General features: G+C 36.7%; 1 protein-coding gene across 2 annotated transcripts; it reads left to right on the forward strand.

The window, feature by feature from the left end:
* Nucleotides 1-1,331: 1,331 nt before the first annotated feature.
* On the forward strand, nucleotides 1,332-20,215 carry LOC132142505 (integrin alpha-6-like). Of its 2 annotated transcripts, XM_059552422.1 has the most exons (26): nucleotides 1,332-1,583; nucleotides 8,813-8,940; nucleotides 9,031-9,110; nucleotides 9,836-10,097; nucleotides 10,448-10,579; nucleotides 11,264-11,468; nucleotides 11,693-11,886; nucleotides 12,086-12,174; nucleotides 12,262-12,389; nucleotides 12,584-12,673; nucleotides 12,768-12,829; nucleotides 12,961-13,124; nucleotides 13,307-13,453; nucleotides 15,391-15,506; nucleotides 15,748-15,901; nucleotides 16,009-16,092; nucleotides 16,205-16,284; nucleotides 16,401-16,478; nucleotides 16,569-16,671; nucleotides 16,845-17,018; nucleotides 17,121-17,219; nucleotides 17,482-17,592; nucleotides 18,053-18,151; nucleotides 18,301-18,426; nucleotides 18,594-18,681; nucleotides 19,264-19,387. In XM_059552422.1, the coding sequence occupies exons 1-25, from the start codon at nucleotides 1,411-1,413 to the stop codon at nucleotides 18,654-18,656; spliced, it is 3,141 nt and encodes a 1,046-aa protein (XP_059408405.1). In that variant the 5' UTR covers nucleotides 1,332-1,410; the 3' UTR covers nucleotides 18,657-18,681; nucleotides 19,264-19,387. The 2 variants fall into 2 exon arrangements, with proteins under 2 accessions (XP_059408405.1, XP_059408403.1); XM_059552420.1 differs by lacking the exon at nucleotides 18,594-18,681 and having other exon boundaries at nucleotides 19,264-20,215.
* The last annotated feature ends 1,070 nt before the right edge of the window (nucleotides 20,216-21,285 follow it).

Genomic DNA, 21,285 nt, shown 5'->3' on the forward strand with positions numbered 1-21,285 from the left:
AAATCTAAATGCACAGAACAGAGGGGACATTAACATGATTTAAAGCATCCGGAATAGAACTGTGACAGCAGACTGAGATTTATGGCTCTGAGAAAATTCTGCTCTCCATACAGATTTATTTGCTGCTGCTGTGTGGAAACACCGACCACCAATGTTACTCAGAAAAGAAAAAAAGAGGAGGAGGAGGAGGAAGAGATAGGGAGTGCATACTAAGTGATTGGAGGGAAGGAGGGTGGATAGAGAAAGGGAGAAAGATATGGAGGTAAAGGCGGGTTGGGAGAAGAGGTGTCTGATAGCAGACTTTGATCCAGGCAAGTCCAGTACTTCTGAAAACTCCCAGCCTCAGGCATTGCATTTCATCACTTCTGACATCAGAACAGCATTCACCTGGGTAAAGAACAGAGAGAGATGTTTGACAAAATGTGTCGTCTTTTAGAGGTCTTAGCTGTAAGGCTATGCCAGGTCAATGAATCAGACACATCATTTGTTTTCATATGTCTCACCCTAGAGATTCTCTGTGGTAGCCACGATCACCGGCATGGCAACACTGCAGTCAGAAATCATTAAGTCATCATGAAGTGAAAAATTCACTCTTATAAATTCACGCTATTGAGTCAGGATGTATGAGCTACTAAGTTTAAAGTAGAGCAACCAATGCATAAAAGTGAAAGTGAAGTGACATACAGCCAAGTATGGTGACCCATACTCGGAATTCGTACTTTGCATTTAACCCATCTAAAGTGCACACACAGAGCAGTGAACACACAGACACACACACACACACACACACACCGTATAACATAGGATAAGTTAGAATGAACTACACGGTTCACATGAGATGACAGCAAGTCTCTAAATTATAAGAGTATAAAATAAATGTTTATAACAATGTTTATCTTCGCTGTTAAATTAGGACCTACAATTTAATAAATATTTTATTACTTTTAATAAATATTTTATTAAATGATAAGGAAAATTTTATATTAATTTGCCAAAAGCACTCTTTGTACTTTACACTAACTTGCACACTTTAGGGTAGATTTATACATTTATTTAGTAGATTTGTAAACAGGTAAATCAGAGAAAATATAAGCTAATATAGGAATGTGATATTAGAAAAGCAAGAACAGTTACAGGCGTGTTCACCCCTTTGGGTTTTGATGTAGAAAACTCTCATTCTGTAAATTCAGATTTATCCACAACCGAACTGGTAGGATTATTATGCGTTAGAGAAATGAACGGGACTCGAAGCCCGGAGACATTAGCAGGTAGGCTATAAAGGCAGGGCCGATCGATCGAGGGTGGAGACGGGTGGAGGAGGGACGTATTCCTTCCTTAAATACATCCACAATCCCAACAGAAGCGTACTGCAGTCTCATCTCTAAAGCACGAACTCAACCCAACATCGCTATGGGATCTTACAGGACACTGATTTCATCGTTCCTCAGTTTGTTGGGACTGACGCTGATCTCTGCCTTCAATTTGGACACAGATTATGTAATCAGGAAAACGGGAGATGCCAACAGCTCGTTCGGTTTCTCCCTTGCCATGCACCGACAACTCAGACCAGCTGATAAAAGAATGTAAGCATTTGTTTCCTCCTCTGGGGAGTCCAGGTATCGTGGCTTGCTTATGGGGCTCATTTCACATTTGCAGCAGGCTGCTTAGTTCGAAGAACATTTTTGGTTTTTGATATATTATAATATATATATATACTTATATATAATATAAACTGCCAATGGTATATATCTAAATTTAATTAAATTAAATTTATGCATTTAGCAGATGCTTTTATCCAAAGCGACTTACAGTGCATTCAGGCTAACAATTTTTACCTGTCATTTGTAGGCTATCTAATGCATCACCTATCTAATGGTATATAGCTGGATTTATGTTTGGCAGCATACACCGATGCAAATCCTATGTTCATATTAATGCTTTCCTGAAAGGAAATCCACACCAGACCATACCGTTAAGTCTCGAGACATGCACTGCACCACATTTCCAAGCAGGTGCAATAGATAATGTGACCCTTAAATAATTAGTTCAACCAAAAACGAAAACTCTGTCATCATTTAGGCAACTCACCCTCATGTGTTTTTAAATCTATATGATATATCTTTCTTCTGCGGGAAATAAAAGAAGTTTCGAGGAATGGCTCTATGCAATTACAAAGTTGACTGAAGATGGCAACTTATAAAAAACGCGCAGCATCAGTAGCCTAACGTGTTCGCGCGCTATTCCAAGCAGTACGACAGTGATTATGTAAACAAAATACTGAAATGAAATTTACTATTCGCTGATAACTTAAACATCCTCCCCTAACTCGTTCACGAGAGAAGTAGCAATGTCGGATTTGTGAACAATGGGTTCACATTAGTCGGATGTATTAAACGAATCTCTGTAATTCAGGGTCTGAATGATTCAAAGCCATTTCTCGCGATTTGCTTTATGTTGACGATTATTAGCAAATAATGGCATTCATTTGAGTTGGTTTCTTAAGCAAAGCTGTATCACATGAAAAGAGCACAAAAGAGTCCTGTTAGTCACTTTTATGACACTTTTTGGTCAACTTTTTGTGCTTTTGAGGGTTGACACTGTTATAATTCCATGGAAAAGATAGGCTATCCAAAAATGTAAGTAATATGGATTCGGAACAATATGAGGGAGAGTTAATAATGACTCTGTGAGAATTATTTTTTTGGGACTCCGAGGTTTATGTATTTCCAGGGCATGACTTTATCCACCCAGTACTGTGCTCATTACTTGGAAATAAGCTCTGCATGCATATTTAGCTTCATGGAGCTCATTAGAGATGTCTGGTCTCCTTCTCCTTCCTCGGTGTGGATGTGTCTGGTCTCTTTTAATTTTAAACCTCTTTGACCTCAAGCACTGTACGGATCAGATTGTAGGTGGGATACTTAGTACTTAAGGTTATTTGAGATATGTAGACTTTAGAAAGTGTTTCTAGAACACATTTTATTGAATCTCAGTAATGACAATTTGGTGTTGTTTTGTGGTTCACTAAAAACACACCCATGTTGCTCTGTCAGACACTCACTGGAAGTCTCAAGCCTTCTAGTGAAAGAATGTGTGCAGAAGCCTGTAACTCATTCCTGAACCTCACTACTGCCATCAACCCTGGCAGCACGGGAGAGAGACTCCCAGGATTGACCTCATGTTTGTCCTGCAGAGAGTGCAAGTGACTGATGTAGAGTTTTAGTGTGTTACTTTGATGTTAGATTTACATCTATTTGCAGTTATTTAGCACATTCTTTTATCCAAAGCAGCAGAACACCACATGCTGTTGTTGATCATACAAAAGCCAACAATACACAATGCCAACTTTGATGAATAAGCAAGACTACCACAGAAACAAAACATCATGTTGCTATTAGCAAACCTCACTTCACGGATATTTTGCAACCTTGCTTAGCTGAATTATGCAATTTTTATAGCAGCATCTGATTTTTGTGGATTTATGATGTATTTCAAATATTTCAAACCACACCCAGTGTAGAAGTCACTTATTTAGTTTGTGTGTGTGTGTGTGCTCTGACTCATATCTTCACTGTGTATCTCATGGGCTTGGCAGAACGGCTGGCTGTATTGGAACAGAAAAAAATCTGCTAGTCAGTACCACATGCCCTACAGGTGTAGACCAAAGCAGGGCAGAGTGTGTGTTATGGGGGGAGTGTAGCATTGATGTAGAATTCCTTGGCTTATCATGCTGGCAGGATTGAACCGCTATTTGGTCATGTAGGCAGTGTGTGTGTTTGTATTGCACCTTAACATTTCTCTTTCTCAAAGGTGTGGAATATTAACATGTAATTGTGGTCAGCATATTAGGGAGGTATTGTCAGAGTACTCTGTAGTCAATTTTTTTTTCTATGTTACTCTTTGTGAAATTATCCTGTTGTAACAGAGAACCTGTAGAAATAGTGTGAAACACTATTCAGCAAGTTTGGCCAGACTTTAACTCAGGAGGCAGAACTTGGCTGAATGTAATTGTAAGATCTAAGCTTTCATTGAACCTGAGCCCTTATCTTGACACAAGTAATTGATTGGTTTTGACTTGCCAGTACTTCACTGAAGCAGGGCTTGTAGTCTTTTTATGGGAGTTGTTTCATACTTACATTGCAGCACTTTCTTTTCTTTTTATGTTGAAAGATTTAGTTAAACAAAATGGTATCCAGCAGTTTTACTGATTCAATAGTAAAATGGACAAAAGTTAAGCACTGCTACACCGGGCAATGAACCACTGTGCTAAGTGTTTTAAATGTCATTGATTTATGCAGAAATAAAAGTAAATAAACATCTACTTGAAACATTCTGACAGTCCCGTACATATACATGCACAAGGCTTCACAACACTCTTGACATTTTGAGTGATGTGTCTAGACACAAAATCATGTGTTGGAATCTGAGACCCTCCTTTTGAAGTCTGATCACAAGTGTTCACAGGAGACATATGTGAGATGCATGTCCTGGTGCAAACAGGATCTGTGTGTGTGTGGGGGGTGGGGGGGCTGTTTGACATATTTTATGATTATAATTAACATATGGGGGAACAATGTATCCATCGAAAACACATTCGATATTATATACAATTTGGCCCATATCCCACAGTGCAGTGGGTCCAGTAAGCATGGAAATTGGCTACTGCTTCCTTCCTGTGATTCTCCAAGCTTCCTGTGCAGGAGTAGGCAAAAAAATCAGTAAGAACAGGCAGGTATTGGTCCAATTCATCTGTTACCCTCTATTGCATTGACCAGTCTCATGTATTATTAACCCACTGTAGTTTGACCATACAATGTGTCTTACCACCACTGTCATGCCAGATCCAGAACTCACTGAGAAACTTAAATCTGTGCTGCCTGTTGGAATATCCTCAAGATAATGCTTGTCCCTTTCTCTCCCTCAGATTTCTTATTACTTAAATCTCAAATTTAATAATGGCAAAAAGCGAATAAAATTGTAATAATAAAGAACACACGCGCACACACAAACACTGCTTTGGCACATAAATAATGTTGTATCCTGCTGGTGTACTATATTAAAATGACCGACCAATTTAATTTATGTGGATATATTATTTTGTTTATCACCTTTTCAGTGATAGTTCACCCAAAAATGTAAATTCATCGTTCATCAAAAGTCATCATTTACTCACACATGTCTTTCCAAGCCCTTTCAAACCCCCTGAAACCCATAGAGATTTCTGTTCCTTCATTGAAAGTCCATTCCACCGAAAATGTCAAGCTTCAGAATATTCATGAAGACACTGTAAAAGAAAAGATTTCAAATGGTTTAATCTATGGCACATGATCGCTTCATACGAGGAACTGATGGAATTTATTGAGCTTGAAATTGAACTGTTATTCAAAAATAAAAATGGAAAAAACATATAGTAATTGTTTGATGTGCAAGAATAAACCTCATTGGTTCTATTCAACACCTCTTTTGTGAATGTGTACCTCAAGACCTTTAGGTAGTCATGAAGGTATCATGAAGGCATATCTTGTTCTCCAGTAGGACCTTTGTTGTGGACAGTAGGTCAGGTAGTATCAGTTTGCTGTCTGTATCTTTAAGCGTGGAGTCTTTGAAATGTCTTAGGCACATCTGGAGCTGTAATTCAGCTGCTGTCAATTCGTAATGTGAACCATGACATGGCAAACCTCCTCAGCAGACCCAGCTTTGCACCATAGCAATGGCCTCCTCTGTAGATTCCTCAAAACACCAGTGCTTAGCATTCGATGCAAAATTATGAGAGCGTGTTTGTTAAATTTCTTGCCTTGCACAATGTGACCATGATTTACTGCTTTTCAAATAAAAACCAGCTTTTAGTCACACCAGTGAGTAAACAAGTGTGGGTTAAGAGTTGAGGAAGCATATTCGGATTTGGACGCCATGTTGGAATTACAAGTTGAAATTATTTGGAAGTTCTAGTTTAATATTCTAGTTTCCTACAGTATTTGTTTCTGCGGCAACAGTCATAAATGCAAAAATGAAGTCATTTGCAGCTTTGTTGGTAATAACAGCTAAATTCAGATCTTATCATAAAGAAAGTGCAACACTGGTTGTTCCGTTTAACAGAACAGAAGTGTGTGTCACCGTTTCAGTTCTGTTTGGACTTTATTTGCATTTGCACCATTTCCCTGTTGTGTTAGTCACCATACTGAATTGTTGCCGTCAAGTTCAGCTATGTCACCTTGTTAGCCTGTTTATTTAAGTTGGTGTGTTTTCAGTACTAGTTTTCCGGACTTGTCAGTGTTATGTCAGTGCATTGCTTGTTTTTTTTTGTGATTTGCTGAAACTGCCCTGTGTTTGAATTGCTTGTGTGTTGTACTAAAGACTTTTAGAACCTTCATCTTCATGCATTCATGTACAGTATATTGTGACAGCGTGTAGAGGATGCTAGTAGCAACTATTTTGGATTTCACAAAATCGAGTTGAAGTAACATGCTTGAAAAAGTTATGAAAGGACAAGTTGGAAGCTCAAAATTATAGTAATTCTGACACTGGCCTCAGGACTCTCTCTGAAAAAGCTTTTAATAAATAGAGTACTCGTCCACTCTGTTCCTCCCTCCCCCACCTCCACCTCTATCTTTTCTTTCCTTCAATCACTTAATCCCTCTCATGTTCTTAATTCATATTCTATCTTCCGTTGATCTATGGATGTTCCCTTTTCTTTTAGAGTTTCCAAAGATTTGAAATAAGAGTTTGTGATGTTCTCTCCAATTTCATATTTTTCCCTTGGAATTTTGACCTTGTTACTCTAGCAAAACCACCTCAGTGAGGCGTATCCCTGTTGTGCTATTTGTTACGTCCCTCCATGGAGTGATTAATGGAGACACATTACATAAGCCACAAAATCATTGGGGTTGTCAGAATGGAATGATGTTGTTCAGGAGCTGATTGTGATCCAGATTATTGCAATTTCCTGAAATGTGTAGGTTAATTAACATAAAGGACGCTGGTCCAGTAACAAAGCTTTTAAAAGGAATGAAGTTGTCATGTCTGCATTCATTGTAGAAAATATTGCAACTCCAGAGTAGAAATCAGCCTGATCATGAGAAAATGTAAAAATAAAATTCAGTAAATAATTATGAATGAGATCATACAAATTCAATACCAGTTTGCAAAATGTAAAACAGAACTGCTATGACTGTATACATTAATATGCTCTTATGAATTTTTGGTCAGTAATACTGCTCTCTCTTTTCTCTTCTTCTTCTTTTTTTATGGATCATGCTAAAGCCTACGGAATATTCTTTGTAGTTTCTCATATGTGTAATGTGTAATGTATTTAATTTTGGCATGTACATTGCATTAGATTTAATGTAATCATGAGCGTTTTCATCAGATACAGCAGTTTGTATGCTCTCGAGAGTGAAATGAGAAGCAGGCTATTTTTGCCCAGCCCAGAAGAGTTTGTGTTGCCCTTTCAGAAAAACAGTGCTGTCTCTGTCTGTTTGGAAAATGTGACTCTAAAGCGACTGTATTGTCTTTTTTTTGTGATCCAAACAGATCTTGGTCTATATGGTTGTTCACTCACAGAAGGGATTAGTAGTGATTGACAGAATTATCTGTAGATCAAGGCATGAAATGCATCTCTGAAAAATGAAGGGAATTACACTAAATGTCTCTCCATTTTTAAAACCATGCTAACCCAGCACTAAATTTCAGGCCCAGGTGTATGCATGCTCAGCTGGCCTTTTTCGAGTTATCCAGATACAACAAAAATGATGTATTTGTTCATCTCAATGAGTTCAGACATTTGAAACGAACTGCACTTCCCAAGAAACATTGAAATTGGAAACCCAATTTTTGTCATTATCATCTTTGACCTCGTATGTTCCAGGTTTTCAGTACTAACATACTGAACGAAAGTAATTTTCAGAGGCTTTTACACTCTTAGAAAAAATTTGCAAACATTATACCTTTAAGGGACATCGCTGTACCATATTTACCCCTAAAAGGTTCATTGTTGTACACTAAGCTACTAATATGCACGTTCTAAGTGGTATATGAAGTAAAAAGTAAAGTATTGAGTCCCATAACAAGCTATTTTACCCCTAAAAAACTGTTTTACCCCTTTTACTCTTCTTCCAACATTTTTGGTGAGGGTATTGTAGGAAATGTAGACTTTGCTTCAGTCAGATCCTTTTTGTCTATGCCCACAAAGAGAGCTTTTATAGCTGAAATCTGTGAAGTGTTGGGATGAACATTATCGCTGAACCAGTCAGTCTAATGAAAAGAAAAGAGCCTTTCACTCCCAGAAATGAAGTGAAATCTGAGATACACCCTTTGTTTGTAGATATCCTAGGTTTTCTGTGGCCTAAATTTCTTTTATTCAGACGACAAAAGATATTCTATTGAGTTGAAAGAATAGAAGGAGTGTACAGAAGACCCACTCTCTAAAACACAGCGCACAAGTAGTGTGTCCAGACAATGGCTTATTTTCTGTGTGGACTGTTGAATCTGCATTGTTTCCACTGAGAATCCTACTGAAGACGATAAAATTCAAAAGATGCTATCATGTTAGAATTGACTGCTAGTGATGTTTAAAGCTGACTTATTCACAATCACTGTAACACATGCTATCACCATGTAATGAATAAATATCCATTTACAAAACCCATTTAATCCATTCATAAGCAATGTATTGTGTGTGCAACTGCTGACTGATTTAGTTTATAAGAGTTTAAACAGAGCTGCAAAATTATTAGGACTATTATGACCATGATTTTGAGCACATTTCTCAATATATTGCAGATCCATGAATTAATTTGTGTTTGTTGGTTTACAGGTTGCTTGTTGGTTCCCCAAGGGCTAGAGCATTGCCCGGGCAGAAGTCAAAAATTACAGGAGGCATGTACAACTGTGACATAAATTCTCCCAGTCAGTCATGTCAACGAGTGATGTTTGACAATGAAGGTAAACTCAAACACATGAAAGTACCTGTAAGACACATTATAATGAGTTATTGCATGGGTTAAATTATGAATTTTTATTGTGCATATAAAGAAAACCTGGCAGCTGAAAATAAGCAAAACCAGTGGATGGGAGTTACTGTACAGAGCCAGGGACCAGGAGGAAAGATACTGGTAAGGGTGAGAGAGAGAGAGAGAGAGAGAGAGAGAGAGAGAGAGAGAGAGAGTGTGTGTGTGTGTGTGTGTGTGCGTGCTCATATTAGGAATGCACCATTATCAGAATTCTGGCCAGTACTAATTATTTTAATGTTATGGCTGATAACCGATAAATGGGAAATGGTGCAGAATATTAAAATTCGACACTATTTGATCTAAATGAGTTTAGCGGATTTAGGAATTATGATATACAGTGTGAAAACAAGATGACAGCCAAGGTAATCTAAATGTAAAAATAAGGAGAAAAATGTTTCGATGTCAGTAAGATATTTTAAAATGACATTTTATCCAGCAAGGACTAATTAAATTCATCAAAATGTATAGAAGCTTTTTAATTTCAAATAAATGATATTTAGTAAACTTTTATTTTTTTAAATTTTCTTTTAAATTTTTAAGTATATTAAAATAGAATAATGTTTTTTTTTTCCGAACTGTAATAACATTTCACAATACTTAAACTGTATTTTTTGATCAAATAAAGGCTGTCTTGATGAAGAAAAGCAGGTTCTTAAAGACTCCTTTACTTTTGAACGGTATAGTGTATAGCTGAAATATCCTTGCAAAAAAGTATTTATTTATTATAGTTTTTTTTTGTTATTATATAATATTATTATTTAATTATTTGACAGTTTTAAGTGAATTATTTCACTGATTTAAACTGAACTCCCGCTGTCTCTCTTCAGGTCTGTGCGCATCGCTACCAGCGACGCATGTTTGTGGGCACAGTTCAGGAGCTGCGTGACTTGACAGGTCGTTGTTACGTACTAAGTGAGGACCTAACGATTAATAGTGCCGCGGATGAAGATGGAGGAGACTGGATGTTCTGTAATGGGAGAAACAGAGGACACGAGCGCTTTGGATCATGCCAGCAGGGTCTATCTGCCACATTCACAAAGGACTATCACTATCTGGTGTTTGGAGCGCCAGGTGCTTACAACTGGAAAGGTATTGAAGGACAAGATGAATTAGAGTGCTTGTATGTATGTGTGTATTGAAGTGTAGGTTGTAAATTTAACGGTAAATCTAATTTTTGCGATAATATTAAAAGTTCAATGAAAATCCAGCTTATGAGAAGGTAAATCACAATGGGCACTGTCAAACAAAGACACATAGATCTCCACATCACACATCAAATTTTCTTTATTGGTTCATTGCATCTGACTTATATTTTATCTGCCCTTTTTAAAAAAAAAAAATTCTGACATATTTGCGTCACTCATTCACTTTCTCCATCCTCAACCCTTCACCCTTTTCCTTTCCTTGTTCACCCTCTCCTCCACTGATGTGGATGCCAGGAGTGGTGAGGATAGAGCAGAAGAACAGTTCTCTGTGGGAAGAGAATATCTTTGATGACGGCCCATATGAAGTTGGGGACGAGGACCAACTTGATCCAGACTTGGTGCCTGTCCCTGCTAACAGTTATTTAGGTGAGTCTATCATCACATAACATTACATTTATCATCCATATCACTCTCTCCTTGGTCCATCATGCGACTCAGTCTCTGTGATTAGGATGTATAAACTTTTCCAGCAGAGTTTGGATGGAGCAAGGCATAGATATAGATTGCCATTCTTACTCTTTGTGGGGTTTTACTCCTTTTTAGGTCTGTTTGGTTGTTTGTGCTTTATTTGGTGCAAATCTTGTTTGTGTAAATGTAGGTGTGCTGTTCATGACCAGTATATCCAGTAGCCTTCCTGATCAGTTTGTGTATCAGTCACCTCCCCTTCAGGTGGCCAAGGAGAACGTTTTTGATGTGGCATCCAATAGCTATTTAGGTTTGTGGGATTTCCTGGACGCCAACTTGATTATTAATTCACATTCAACCTGTCATCATGTTGGTCTTTATACATCCTATACATCGTGTCCTTTTTGTGAACAAATGTGAATGTTGTTGCCACATTATTGTTTTGAAGCTGTTGGTATCTTGTTTACATCAGCATTGCCTGAGCAAAACTATGACATACTACGAGTGTCCAAGTCAGTCAGAATCATGCATCTTTACACTGATGCCGTTTTAGCATTGCATATTCCATCATCACTAAAAGAAGTTCAATATTCTTTTGGTAATCAAATCTTTACCAGCACTTCTAATTGGTTGTTTCTGTCACAGGTTTCTCTCTGGACTCTGGAAAAATGCTGACCAAGAGAGGTCAGTTGACTATTGTTGCTGGGGCTCCAAGAGCCAATCACAGCGGGGCAGTTGTGCTATTAAAGAAGGACTCATCCATGCTGACAGCTGAGTACATCCTCGAGGGTGCCGGGCTTGCCTCTTCCTTTGGCTATGATCTTGCAGTGCTTGACATCAATGGAGATGGGTAAGATCCAGTACAACAGAATTATATTATATTGTGTGTTCACAGTTAATTTGACAACTTCAAATAAACCAAATTTTTTTTTAAGTTTAAGTTTTCTAATGTTTTATGCTTTTATTAAATTCTATTCTATGTTATTTTATTTTACAGCTTTATTTCAAGTTAAATTTGTTTTTAGTTTTAGCAACACTAGATGTATAATTATTCTGAATGGATTTTTAAAACAGGTGGCAGGACATCGTAGTCGGAGCACCTCAGTACTTTATTAAGGACGGTGATATCGGTGGGGCCATCTATGTTTATCTAAACGAGGAAGGGGCTTGGGACAAGATCACTCCTAAGAGAATCGAGGGAGCTGCTTATTCCATGTTTGGTTTGGCTGTGGAAAACATGGGCGACGTGAACATGGATGGTTATCATGGTATGTGTTTACTATGTAGTCTCTTCTATGAATACAGCTAATGAAATGTGAAAGACACATAGACGAGAAAACATGTCGTAATATACATCAAATAGTAAGGAAACATTGTAACATTTTCTATGTTAATGGTGATAACCCATAATAATATCTGAATGTAATATGTAGTTAATTTTCTTAATGTAATCCTGCTGATTTTCAGATGTTGCAGTTGGTGCCCCATATGATAGTAACGGAGCTGGAAATGTATATATCTTCAATGGTTCACCTCAAGGCCTGAAAAAAGCCCAGGTTCAGCCATATATTCACCTTTCTTTTCTTTCGGTTTTGCTTCAGTATTCATTCATTCCTTTTCAATAACTTATTCAAAAATGTCAGGTTCTTGGGGGAAAGGATCACAATGTGAAACTCTTTGGATACTCTCTTGCTGGGAACATGGATTTGGACAGAAATGATTACCCTGATCTGGCTATCGGATCTCTCTCTGATTCAGTGTTTGTGTACAGGTATGATCATATTGATAGACAAACTGTAATGATTATTAAGGATTCTTTATAAACAATGATATGGTTAGTTAATATGATTGTTTATGATTTAATCTCAATTTGATTTCATATTAAATGGTGTAACATGGCTACAAAATCTAGTATTCATTTAGCAATATGGATGAATGACTTTAATTCTGGGTCTTACACTATAGGGCACGGTCAGTTATCAGCATTGAGAAGACTGTTACCACCACTCCAAAGGAGCTAGACCTCACTCAGAAAAACTGTGGAAATGATATATGGTGAGAAAACTATAAACAAAACAAGCAATCCTTATCATCTTAGCCTATAGCTAGTAACCCCCATCTAAAAGCGAGGTTTTATTGTGTGTTCTAGCCTTGAGGTGAAAGCCTGCTTCAAATTTTCAGTCAAACCCAAAACCTACAATCCTACTCTGAGTAAGTACATGTTTCTAATTTACCTTCACAGGTACATTACTACTCAGTAATTGTTCTTTCATGCAGGATCTTAGCTCTGTAAACAAATGCCAACATTTTATTAATTGCTTTGTCTTTTTTTCCTTCTTTAGAGTTGCAATACTCTATCAAGGTTGAATCTGAAAGGAAGAAACTTAATCTTCCTTCTAGAGTCATCTTCACCCCGCGCTCAGCAAATGAGTTTGAAAGCACAGGACAAGTAGAGCTCAAGGGTCAGGGCACAGAAAGCTGTGTTTCCAGAGTTCTCAGACTGCAGGTACAGCAGATCAAAAGCAGCTTTACAGCTTCTCATTTAGAGGTAAAATTAAACTTAAAATTGAGGAACTCAAAAGTAAGTACTGCCATCTAGTGGTCATAACATTGGTTATGGAATGGCATTATACTGCAAACAATGTATAATGTTAGTTTTTTTAATAATGCAGTTTATTATGTACAAAGGAACCCCTAAGAGACAAACTGAGAGGTATCCCGATTGAGGTCTCTGTAGAGATCCTGAACTCATCCACACGCAGGAAGAGACAGAATGCTCTCCCGAACCTGCTTCCCATCCTGGACTCTAATCAAGAGGCCACCACTGTTACCAAGGTAACCACCATCTTCTAAAACAATCTTTGCATTTTCAGTGATTTTCAGTGATTTACCATTTTCAGTGATTTTCAGTGATTTATCATATTTATAATATACAATATACACTGTCTTTCAAATGTTTGGGGTCTGTAATATGTGTTTTTAATGCTTTTGAATGAAAGATTTCATGCTCACCATTGTTAAAATGATTTGATCAGATATACAGTGAAAAACAATAATACTTAAAATATATAAGAATTATATAAGAATATTTTAAATATATTTTTGTGCTAGAACAGAAACATTTATGATTATTGTTATTATCAATGTGGAAAACCGTTGTGCTACTTCATATGTTTGTGGAAATAATTATACTTTTTTTCAGGATTCTTCAACAGAATCTATTTGAAACTGAGATTTTTATTTTTTGTTGCAATGCAAAAATAATCTTTAATATCACAAAATCAACCTTAGTTAGGTCTATATATATTATGGACTTACATATGGACATTGACACAATTTTTTATAATTGTGGGTTTGTATGCCATCAGAATAAAAATACAAATAAAATGAAACCACTAAGACGAAATGGAAGTGCAGACTTTAAGCTTTAAATCAAGGGGTTGAACAAAAATATCATGTGAAACGTTTAGTAATTGCAACAATTTTTAAACAGAGGTCCCCTATTTTCAGAGACTCAAATGTAATTGGACAAATGAATATAATTATAAATAAAATATTCATTTTGAAAGTTTTGATGAGAATCCTTTGTCTGGAACCCATAGACATCACCAAAGACTGGGTTTCCTCTTTTGTTATGCTTTCCCAGGCCTTTACTGCAGCTGTCTTCAGTTCGTGGGTCTTTCTGCCTTGAGTTTAGTCTTCAGCACCTGGGTTGCTTTTGCAATTTGCACTTTGTCCATCTGTACTGTGAAGCACGCTTCAATCAACTTCTGCATTCGGCTCAATCTGGGAAGGCTGTGTATACCTATAAGCTGCTTCTGTCTTCAACAACCCAGTGGCACTGGAAGCCATGCACACACATGCCATCACACTCCTTTCACCATGATTCACAGATGATGCTGTATGCTTTGGATCATGAGCTGTTCCAAGCCTTGTCCACACTTTTTTCTTCCTGTGATTCTGGTACAGGTTGGTCGTAGTTTCATCCATCCAAAGAATGCTTTTTCAGAAGTGGTCTGGCTTTTTTTAATATGGTTTTTGGCAAAGTGTAATCTGGCCTTCTATTCTTGAGGCTTCTCAGTGGTTCACACCTTGTGGTGAACCCTCTGTATTTGCTCTCGTGAAGTCTTCTCTTGACTGTAGACTTGGACAATGACATGCCTACCTCCTGGAGAGTGTTCTTCAGTTGGCTGGATCTTATAAATGGGCTTTTCTTTACCATGGATAGGATCCTACAATCATCCGTTGTCTTCCATGGAATCCTGTGTGTGTGTGTGTTTCCTCTTTTCCTTTCCTGTGAATACCATTAAATTAAAGCAGAGGGTTTGTGCATTAAGCAAATATTCATTATATAACTAACTTGAATATGTTTTGGTAAAGAGCTAAAATAACAAAAATTGTGCTAGTGTCCAAATATATGTGGACCTTACTGTATGCTGAAACCTTCAATTGTTTCAAAAATCATATTGACCCCAAACTTTTGAATGTATTATATATATATATTAAAAATATTATCTTAGTAATTATATATAAATTGTTCATATTAATGACATCAGGCAAATATTTTCACATTTATACTGAACATTTTCATTCTATTTTCTGTTTGTTTTTGTTAATCTTAAATAAGTTTTTTTTTTAAACCGTTTACTAACAAGCTGCTCAACTTCGTCCAACTAACTCAGGCTCTTTATACTTGAAGAACTGAAGTAAACCAGTACCAAACACGTCTACATATCTTATTCAGTATTATTCTGAATCACACTGGCTTTAAGGTTCAGTTCATCAAGGAAGGATGTGGTGCGGATCATGTCTGTCAGAGTGACCTGCAACTCCAGTATAGATTCTACACCAGGGAACCAAACAGAGACGTCTTTAATCCATTACCTGAGTGAGTTCGTATTTTTTTCAATGCAATGACTACCATTTTATTTTATTATCGAGTTGTTAATATGTCAGCAAGCATGCAGCTGCATCCTCATGTCTTGTTTGAAGTGACATCGTTTGTTTAATTTATGTTCAGGCGAATGAATAAAGAGCCTCCACTATTTTTCAAAGCAAATGGTAAAACAAAGTTACATGAAGAAGAAGAAGAAGAATTCACTTGAGCCTCTGTTTTGCTTTTCTCCCAGGGAAAAAGGAGTTCCCATCCTGTCTCTGAGTGATCAGAAGGACATCGTCTTGGAGATCAAGGTGCTCAACAAGGGTGAAGATGCTTATGAAGCACAGCTGACTTCCTCGTTCCCCAAATCCCTCTCTTATTCTGCCGTTCGTACTGAATCGGGTGTAAGTTTAGCTGACTTATGACTTATGATTATTTATTGTTTGTTATTTTTATTATACTTCATATTTTTATTAAGAACTTGTTTTTAACTGATCTTAAATCTTTACAGGAGAAACCAGTCACCTGTCTAGCCAATCAGAACGGGTCACAAGCCGATTGTGAACTTGGAAATCCATTCAAAAAAGATGCAAAGGTGAATATTTAAAGTATATCAGACAATATAATAGTATTTTTTGTTATTGTTATTTTATGGTGTTATAATAAGTGTGTGGACTTACTTGTTAAAAAAAACAAAACTTTTTCAGACAACTTTTTACATCATTCTGAGCACGGGTGGAATTTCTTTGGATACCACTGAAATTGAAATTGACCTTAAACTTAAAACGTGAGTAGCAACATAACTCTTGCCAAAGCCACAGTATCAATGTAGTATTTTCTTTTGTTTTAAGCATGTCTGAATTCATAGATTCATGTTTCCGTTTTTCTTTTTGTTAATTGCAGGACAAGTGATCAGATTCAGTTACAAGCAATCAAAGCCAAAGCCATTGTTAAGATCCAGCTGCTGCTCTCCCTCTCAGGGTGGGTTTGCAAACTTCCCATATTCTGATAATGATAATATCAATGTCCTATACTGTATCTTCATGCACTGTCATCATGTATCATCTACAGCATTGCTAAGCCATCTCAGGTCTACTTTACTGGAGAAGTTAAAGGAGAGAGCGCAATGAAGTTGGCGACTGATGTCGGCAGTCCAATTGACTATGAATTCAGGGTGACTTTTAGATTTCCTAACATTTTGTAAATAATGCATACATTTTACATTTGCAATACTTCCTTTGGTTTGTTTATCAAATATTTATTTATTTGCATTCTAACTATTTTACATCTCACAATATTTAGAAGCTTTTTTTAAAGATGGATCCTGTTAAATATATTGACTTCCAGGTTACAAACTTGGGCAAACCTCTTAAATCATTCGGTACAGCTTCTATGAGTATCCAGTGGCCTAAGCATAACTCTCAAGGCAAGTGGCTGCTGTACCTCATGAAGATGACCTCAACCGGTTTAGGCAGCTTCATCTGCTCCAATCAAGATGAAGTCAACAAACTCAGTTTGAAGGTAGTACTAGTTTCTTAACTAAAGTCAAACTTTATTATATTATTCCAAGTTGAATCCATATAGAAATTAATTGATTATTTGTTCTGTTTTACGGTTAACTAGGAGAATTTGGTGTCACGAACTAAACGTGAAATTGGGGAAATTCCTGCAAAAGCGGGAACAGTCTCTCTTTTTACCGACAAGAGGAAATACTCAGTTTTGGTAAAGTCTCCCAAACATGAAGCAAACAGTGCATTCAGAAAGTATATACAGTTTAACATCACTCTACATTAATTACCCCACAGTTAGTAAATATTTTAAAAAGGAAAAACTGAAATATCACACTGACAGAAGCATTCAGATCCTCAAAACAATGAGTAAAAGCACTTTAGCTAAATGCTCCAAAAATAAAGTCTGAATATGCCCTGTATGCGTTTCCTTGGGCGCCCTGTTTCTAATTACTGTCTTCTTGTTGTGTTTTTAGTCGTGTGAGGATGGGGCGGAGTGTGTCACATTCAGATGTCCTCTAATGGGAATGGACAGCAATGCTGTCATCAGTCTGAGAGCTTACCTTTGGAACGCTACCTTCCTGGAGGTCAGTGTGATCATTCAGTAGGGATGTTTCTTTTTGTTTTTTTAAATGGCAGAATCTATACTGTATTATTAATAATCATTATTATAACTTCTTTAAAAAATTATATTTTAACAAAACTGCTTGACTGCTTATTAATATGAGAAAAAAAGTTAGCCTGTCAAGGTTTAATAATTCATGAAATCCATAAAAATGCGTTTTACTTTGCAAACTGTCTGAAAACCCTTTTAATCATCATATGAGAAGTGTTCACTTAATATGTATGATTTTTTTTCTTGATGGTTACATCACATGAAGCTTTACATTTTTCTTGAAAATGACAACATATGAAACCAACATAATTACAGAGAGATTGTAGGTAGAAGGTATTATAAAGTAAAACCTTCTCATATTAAATGATTTTTCCTTTTCTTTATCATGAACACTATATGTCATTAAACTATTAATAAACTGTTTCTTACAGGACTATGCAAAATTGAACTACATTGACATTATTGTCAAGGCATCACTTGATTTCAAGACCTCAGCTACAAATATCCAGCTGAAAAATGAACCAGCACAGGTGAGGACATTTCAGCTTTTATCCAGATGTACTTCCCCTTCCATGTTTTGATCAGTTTGTCTTCTCTATCAAACTGACTTTATATGCAGGGTTGAAAAGTTAGCTTGAGATGATAAGTGCATTTTGAAAGACAATTTGTCCGTTTACAGGTACGCGTTACAGTGTTTCCAGAACGCAGAGTTGCGCAGTATGGCGGTTTGCCCTGGTGGATCATACTGTTGGCCATTTTACTAGGACTCCTTTTGCTGGGCATTTTGGTGTTCTTGCTTTGGAAGGTAATAACATTTAACTGAACTCACAACCAGACCCAGCCAAGACTACCTAATTCTGTATTTACTGTCACTTTTATTGAACACCAACAAGGTGTGAAACAGATTTTCAATACTGTGTAATTTTCACATGACTTTAAATACTTAAAACACAAACCTTTACCCCTTTTTAGTGTGGTTTTTTCGGCAAAAGTGGCAAAGAACCCGAAAAAGAGAAGCTGACTTCAGATGCGTAAAGAGAAACAGAGAATCTCTTTTAGGGTAAAAGATCTCACAGATCGAGTTGACCTGCGTGCTCAGAGCTATAGCATGAAGAGTTTGCCCATGCTAACCCACTTTATTTTGAAGCAAATGTTGCCTGTCAGTGCTTAGATGGGGGTGATGGTGGCAGTTTCTACGGCTTTCATTGCTCAGAGATAAGCAAAATGCTATGAGGAATGCAAACTAATCATGTATGAAGTTGTTGTTGGAAAAGGGTTTATACATGTTTGCATTCGCTCAGCTTTCAGGTGCATGTGACTGTGTACGACTGAATGTCTGAAGCTCTATAAAGCCTCAAAATTGGGCTTGATTTAGGAACTTGCACTTTTCTCTGGCCTGCTTGGGATGTTTATCGGAGCATCTCTCGTTTTCAGCACATACGGTTCATTATACAGCCAGATTCCTACTTATATCTTGTTTAAAACATTGAATGTTTTGTTCTTTCCTCATGCTAGTTATGCTGCACACACTGCAAACAACACTACGTCTTTTTTTTTTGCTCATTTTCCTGTATAAATGATGCTGTTTAGCATTGTTAGCATGAACTTGCGCTTATTGTCTTTTCTTTCTTTTTCTGAACAGTTTGGATTTTTCAAACGTTCCAAGTATGATGAAAGCATCCCCAGTTATAATGCTGTGCGGATAAAGATGGAAGAGAGGGGGAAAAAGCCGGGGAAAGAGGAAATGGATTCTCGGGAGAAGAAACAATGGATGACTTCTTGGAATGAGAATGAGAGCTACTCATAGCTAAATGCTAACCTGATTGAAAGCAAACAAAAGAATCCCGTCCTAAGGCCTTTGATGCTTACTTTTGCACACACTGAACCTTTCTTACTGTTATTACTCCATCAAAATGTGTAAGGAAACATTTGAGCTTGATAGAGATTTTTAGATATTGTATAAAAATATGGTGTCTAGAAGACATATGATGAAGAAGGATAAAAAAAGGTTTTGTTTTATATATTCTTCCATGTTCCACCAATTTTCATATCACAGTTCACTTTTCATGCACACAGTGATGTATATACATTGAATGTATTTATTCTCAGCAGATGGTTCTGTTGTACAAAGGCCAAAGATTTTTAATCTCGATTGTATCTTGATATCCAGCTAAAACTGCTTAGATTAATGTAAATATGTGTATTTGGAATTTCTTTTTTTTCTGTTTGTTGCTTTATTGTTAAAACCAGTCAGGTACATATTTTATTTGCAAAGTTTTTTTCCCCCACTGTACTTAAACTACTAAAACTCGGACTGATTTTATTAAGAACTACTGTTTTATAAATAAATGTTTGATATATTATCAGCTGCCACAATCCATTGTAAGATCAGCTTCTCTTAATTTTTGAAGGTCATTTGAAATTATCTTTGTATAAATGTGAAGTTGCTTTAATTATTTTTTTTAAACGGCAATTTTGGCAATGCAAATGCTCAAATAATGAAAAGTATTAATTCTGTTCATGTGTAAAGTGTCTTGTTGAAGTGATAATGTATGAATTTTAGGCACTTAAATGTATTAGCTCACACAAAATTGACACTGAAGTAATGAAATTGATTATTAGATGTTTTTTTGTATTCTTTTTCCAAATAAATTTTTGCTGGGCCTAAAATGACATAAGAGGTACAATTTTTTTAATTATATTGTTTGGGGGTGGGGTGGGGTGGGGTGGGGGGGTTGTCAGCTGTAAATCTGAATAATCTTAGAGTATACTTTTAAAGGCTGACGTGAGACATGTACAGATTTGACGACATTTAATCAGACTAACTGATGGAATATGGAGACACATAGTAGTAGTAGTAGTAGCCCTTTATTGTCACTAGTCACAAGTACCAGCGAAATTAGCCATCAACCTGTCCATACATACACAACATACATACAATGAGTTAGACAGAACAGGAAGAGAGGGAACTGAGGAAGAAATACAGCATAACATTAGGAAAGTGAGGAGAAAAAAATAGAACAGACACCTGAACAGAGGGTACAGACCAATCAAAACTGAGCTACACCGCAGACAAAGGCTCTAATACTTGAGACATGAGTGCAGGGTTAGTGATTGGCGTGACTGGCACAGGTGAAACGTTGATAAATAGGCATAGACTTGTGAGGTAGACAGCCACAGATACTGACGCAGACCAAGACTCATACAGAGGCATTCATTAAGACTGAGACAGATGCAGCAGCTCCAGTCTCTGTCTTACCAAGTCACCAATATCACAAGCTCAAGCCAGTGAAACAGGTTCTGCTTTTATCAGAAACTCAACTTTTTAATTTTCTTATAATCATAATAGTGACTCCATTAAATAAAATTTTGAGTTTTTTGCCTGTTAGTGCATAAGCATGTGTATTAGCTTTGAGGCAAGCAATAGTGTATGTAATCGATGTATGGACTAAAGGTAGTTACACACACACACACACACTAAAATGTAAATTGTGGACAAATTATTGGAGTGCGTTTTACAAGATACTATAGAATTAAAAATTTCACATGTAATGTAATTAATTGTGTGATAGTGAAATAATTTAATCTTTTTACATTATGTAATTACATTTAAAACAGCAACATACTTTGTCAAATTAATTTAGCTACAAACATGCCTTCTTCA

This window comes from Carassius carassius, chromosome 6, assembly GCF_963082965.1.
Source record: "Carassius carassius chromosome 6, fCarCar2.1, whole genome shotgun sequence".
NCBI classification, from domain to species: Eukaryota; Metazoa; Chordata; class Actinopteri; order Cypriniformes; family Cyprinidae; genus Carassius; species Carassius carassius.

What these genes read in the sequence shown, in the direction of transcription:
- LOC132142505 (XM_059552420.1), top strand. Translation starts at nt 1,411, where the DNA reads ATGGGATCTTACAGGACACTGATTTCATCGTTCCTCAGTTTGTTGGGA. An exon ending in CCAGAGTTCTCAGACTGCAG is followed by an intron (nt 13,125 to 13,306) that starts GTACAGCAGATC and finishes TTATGTACAAAG; the next exon opens with GAACCCCTAAGAGACAAACT. An exon ending in TGGTGTTCTTGCTTTGGAAG is followed by an intron (nt 18,427 to 19,263) that starts GTAATAACATTT and finishes TTTTCTGAACAG; the next exon opens with TTTGGATTTTTCAAACGTTC.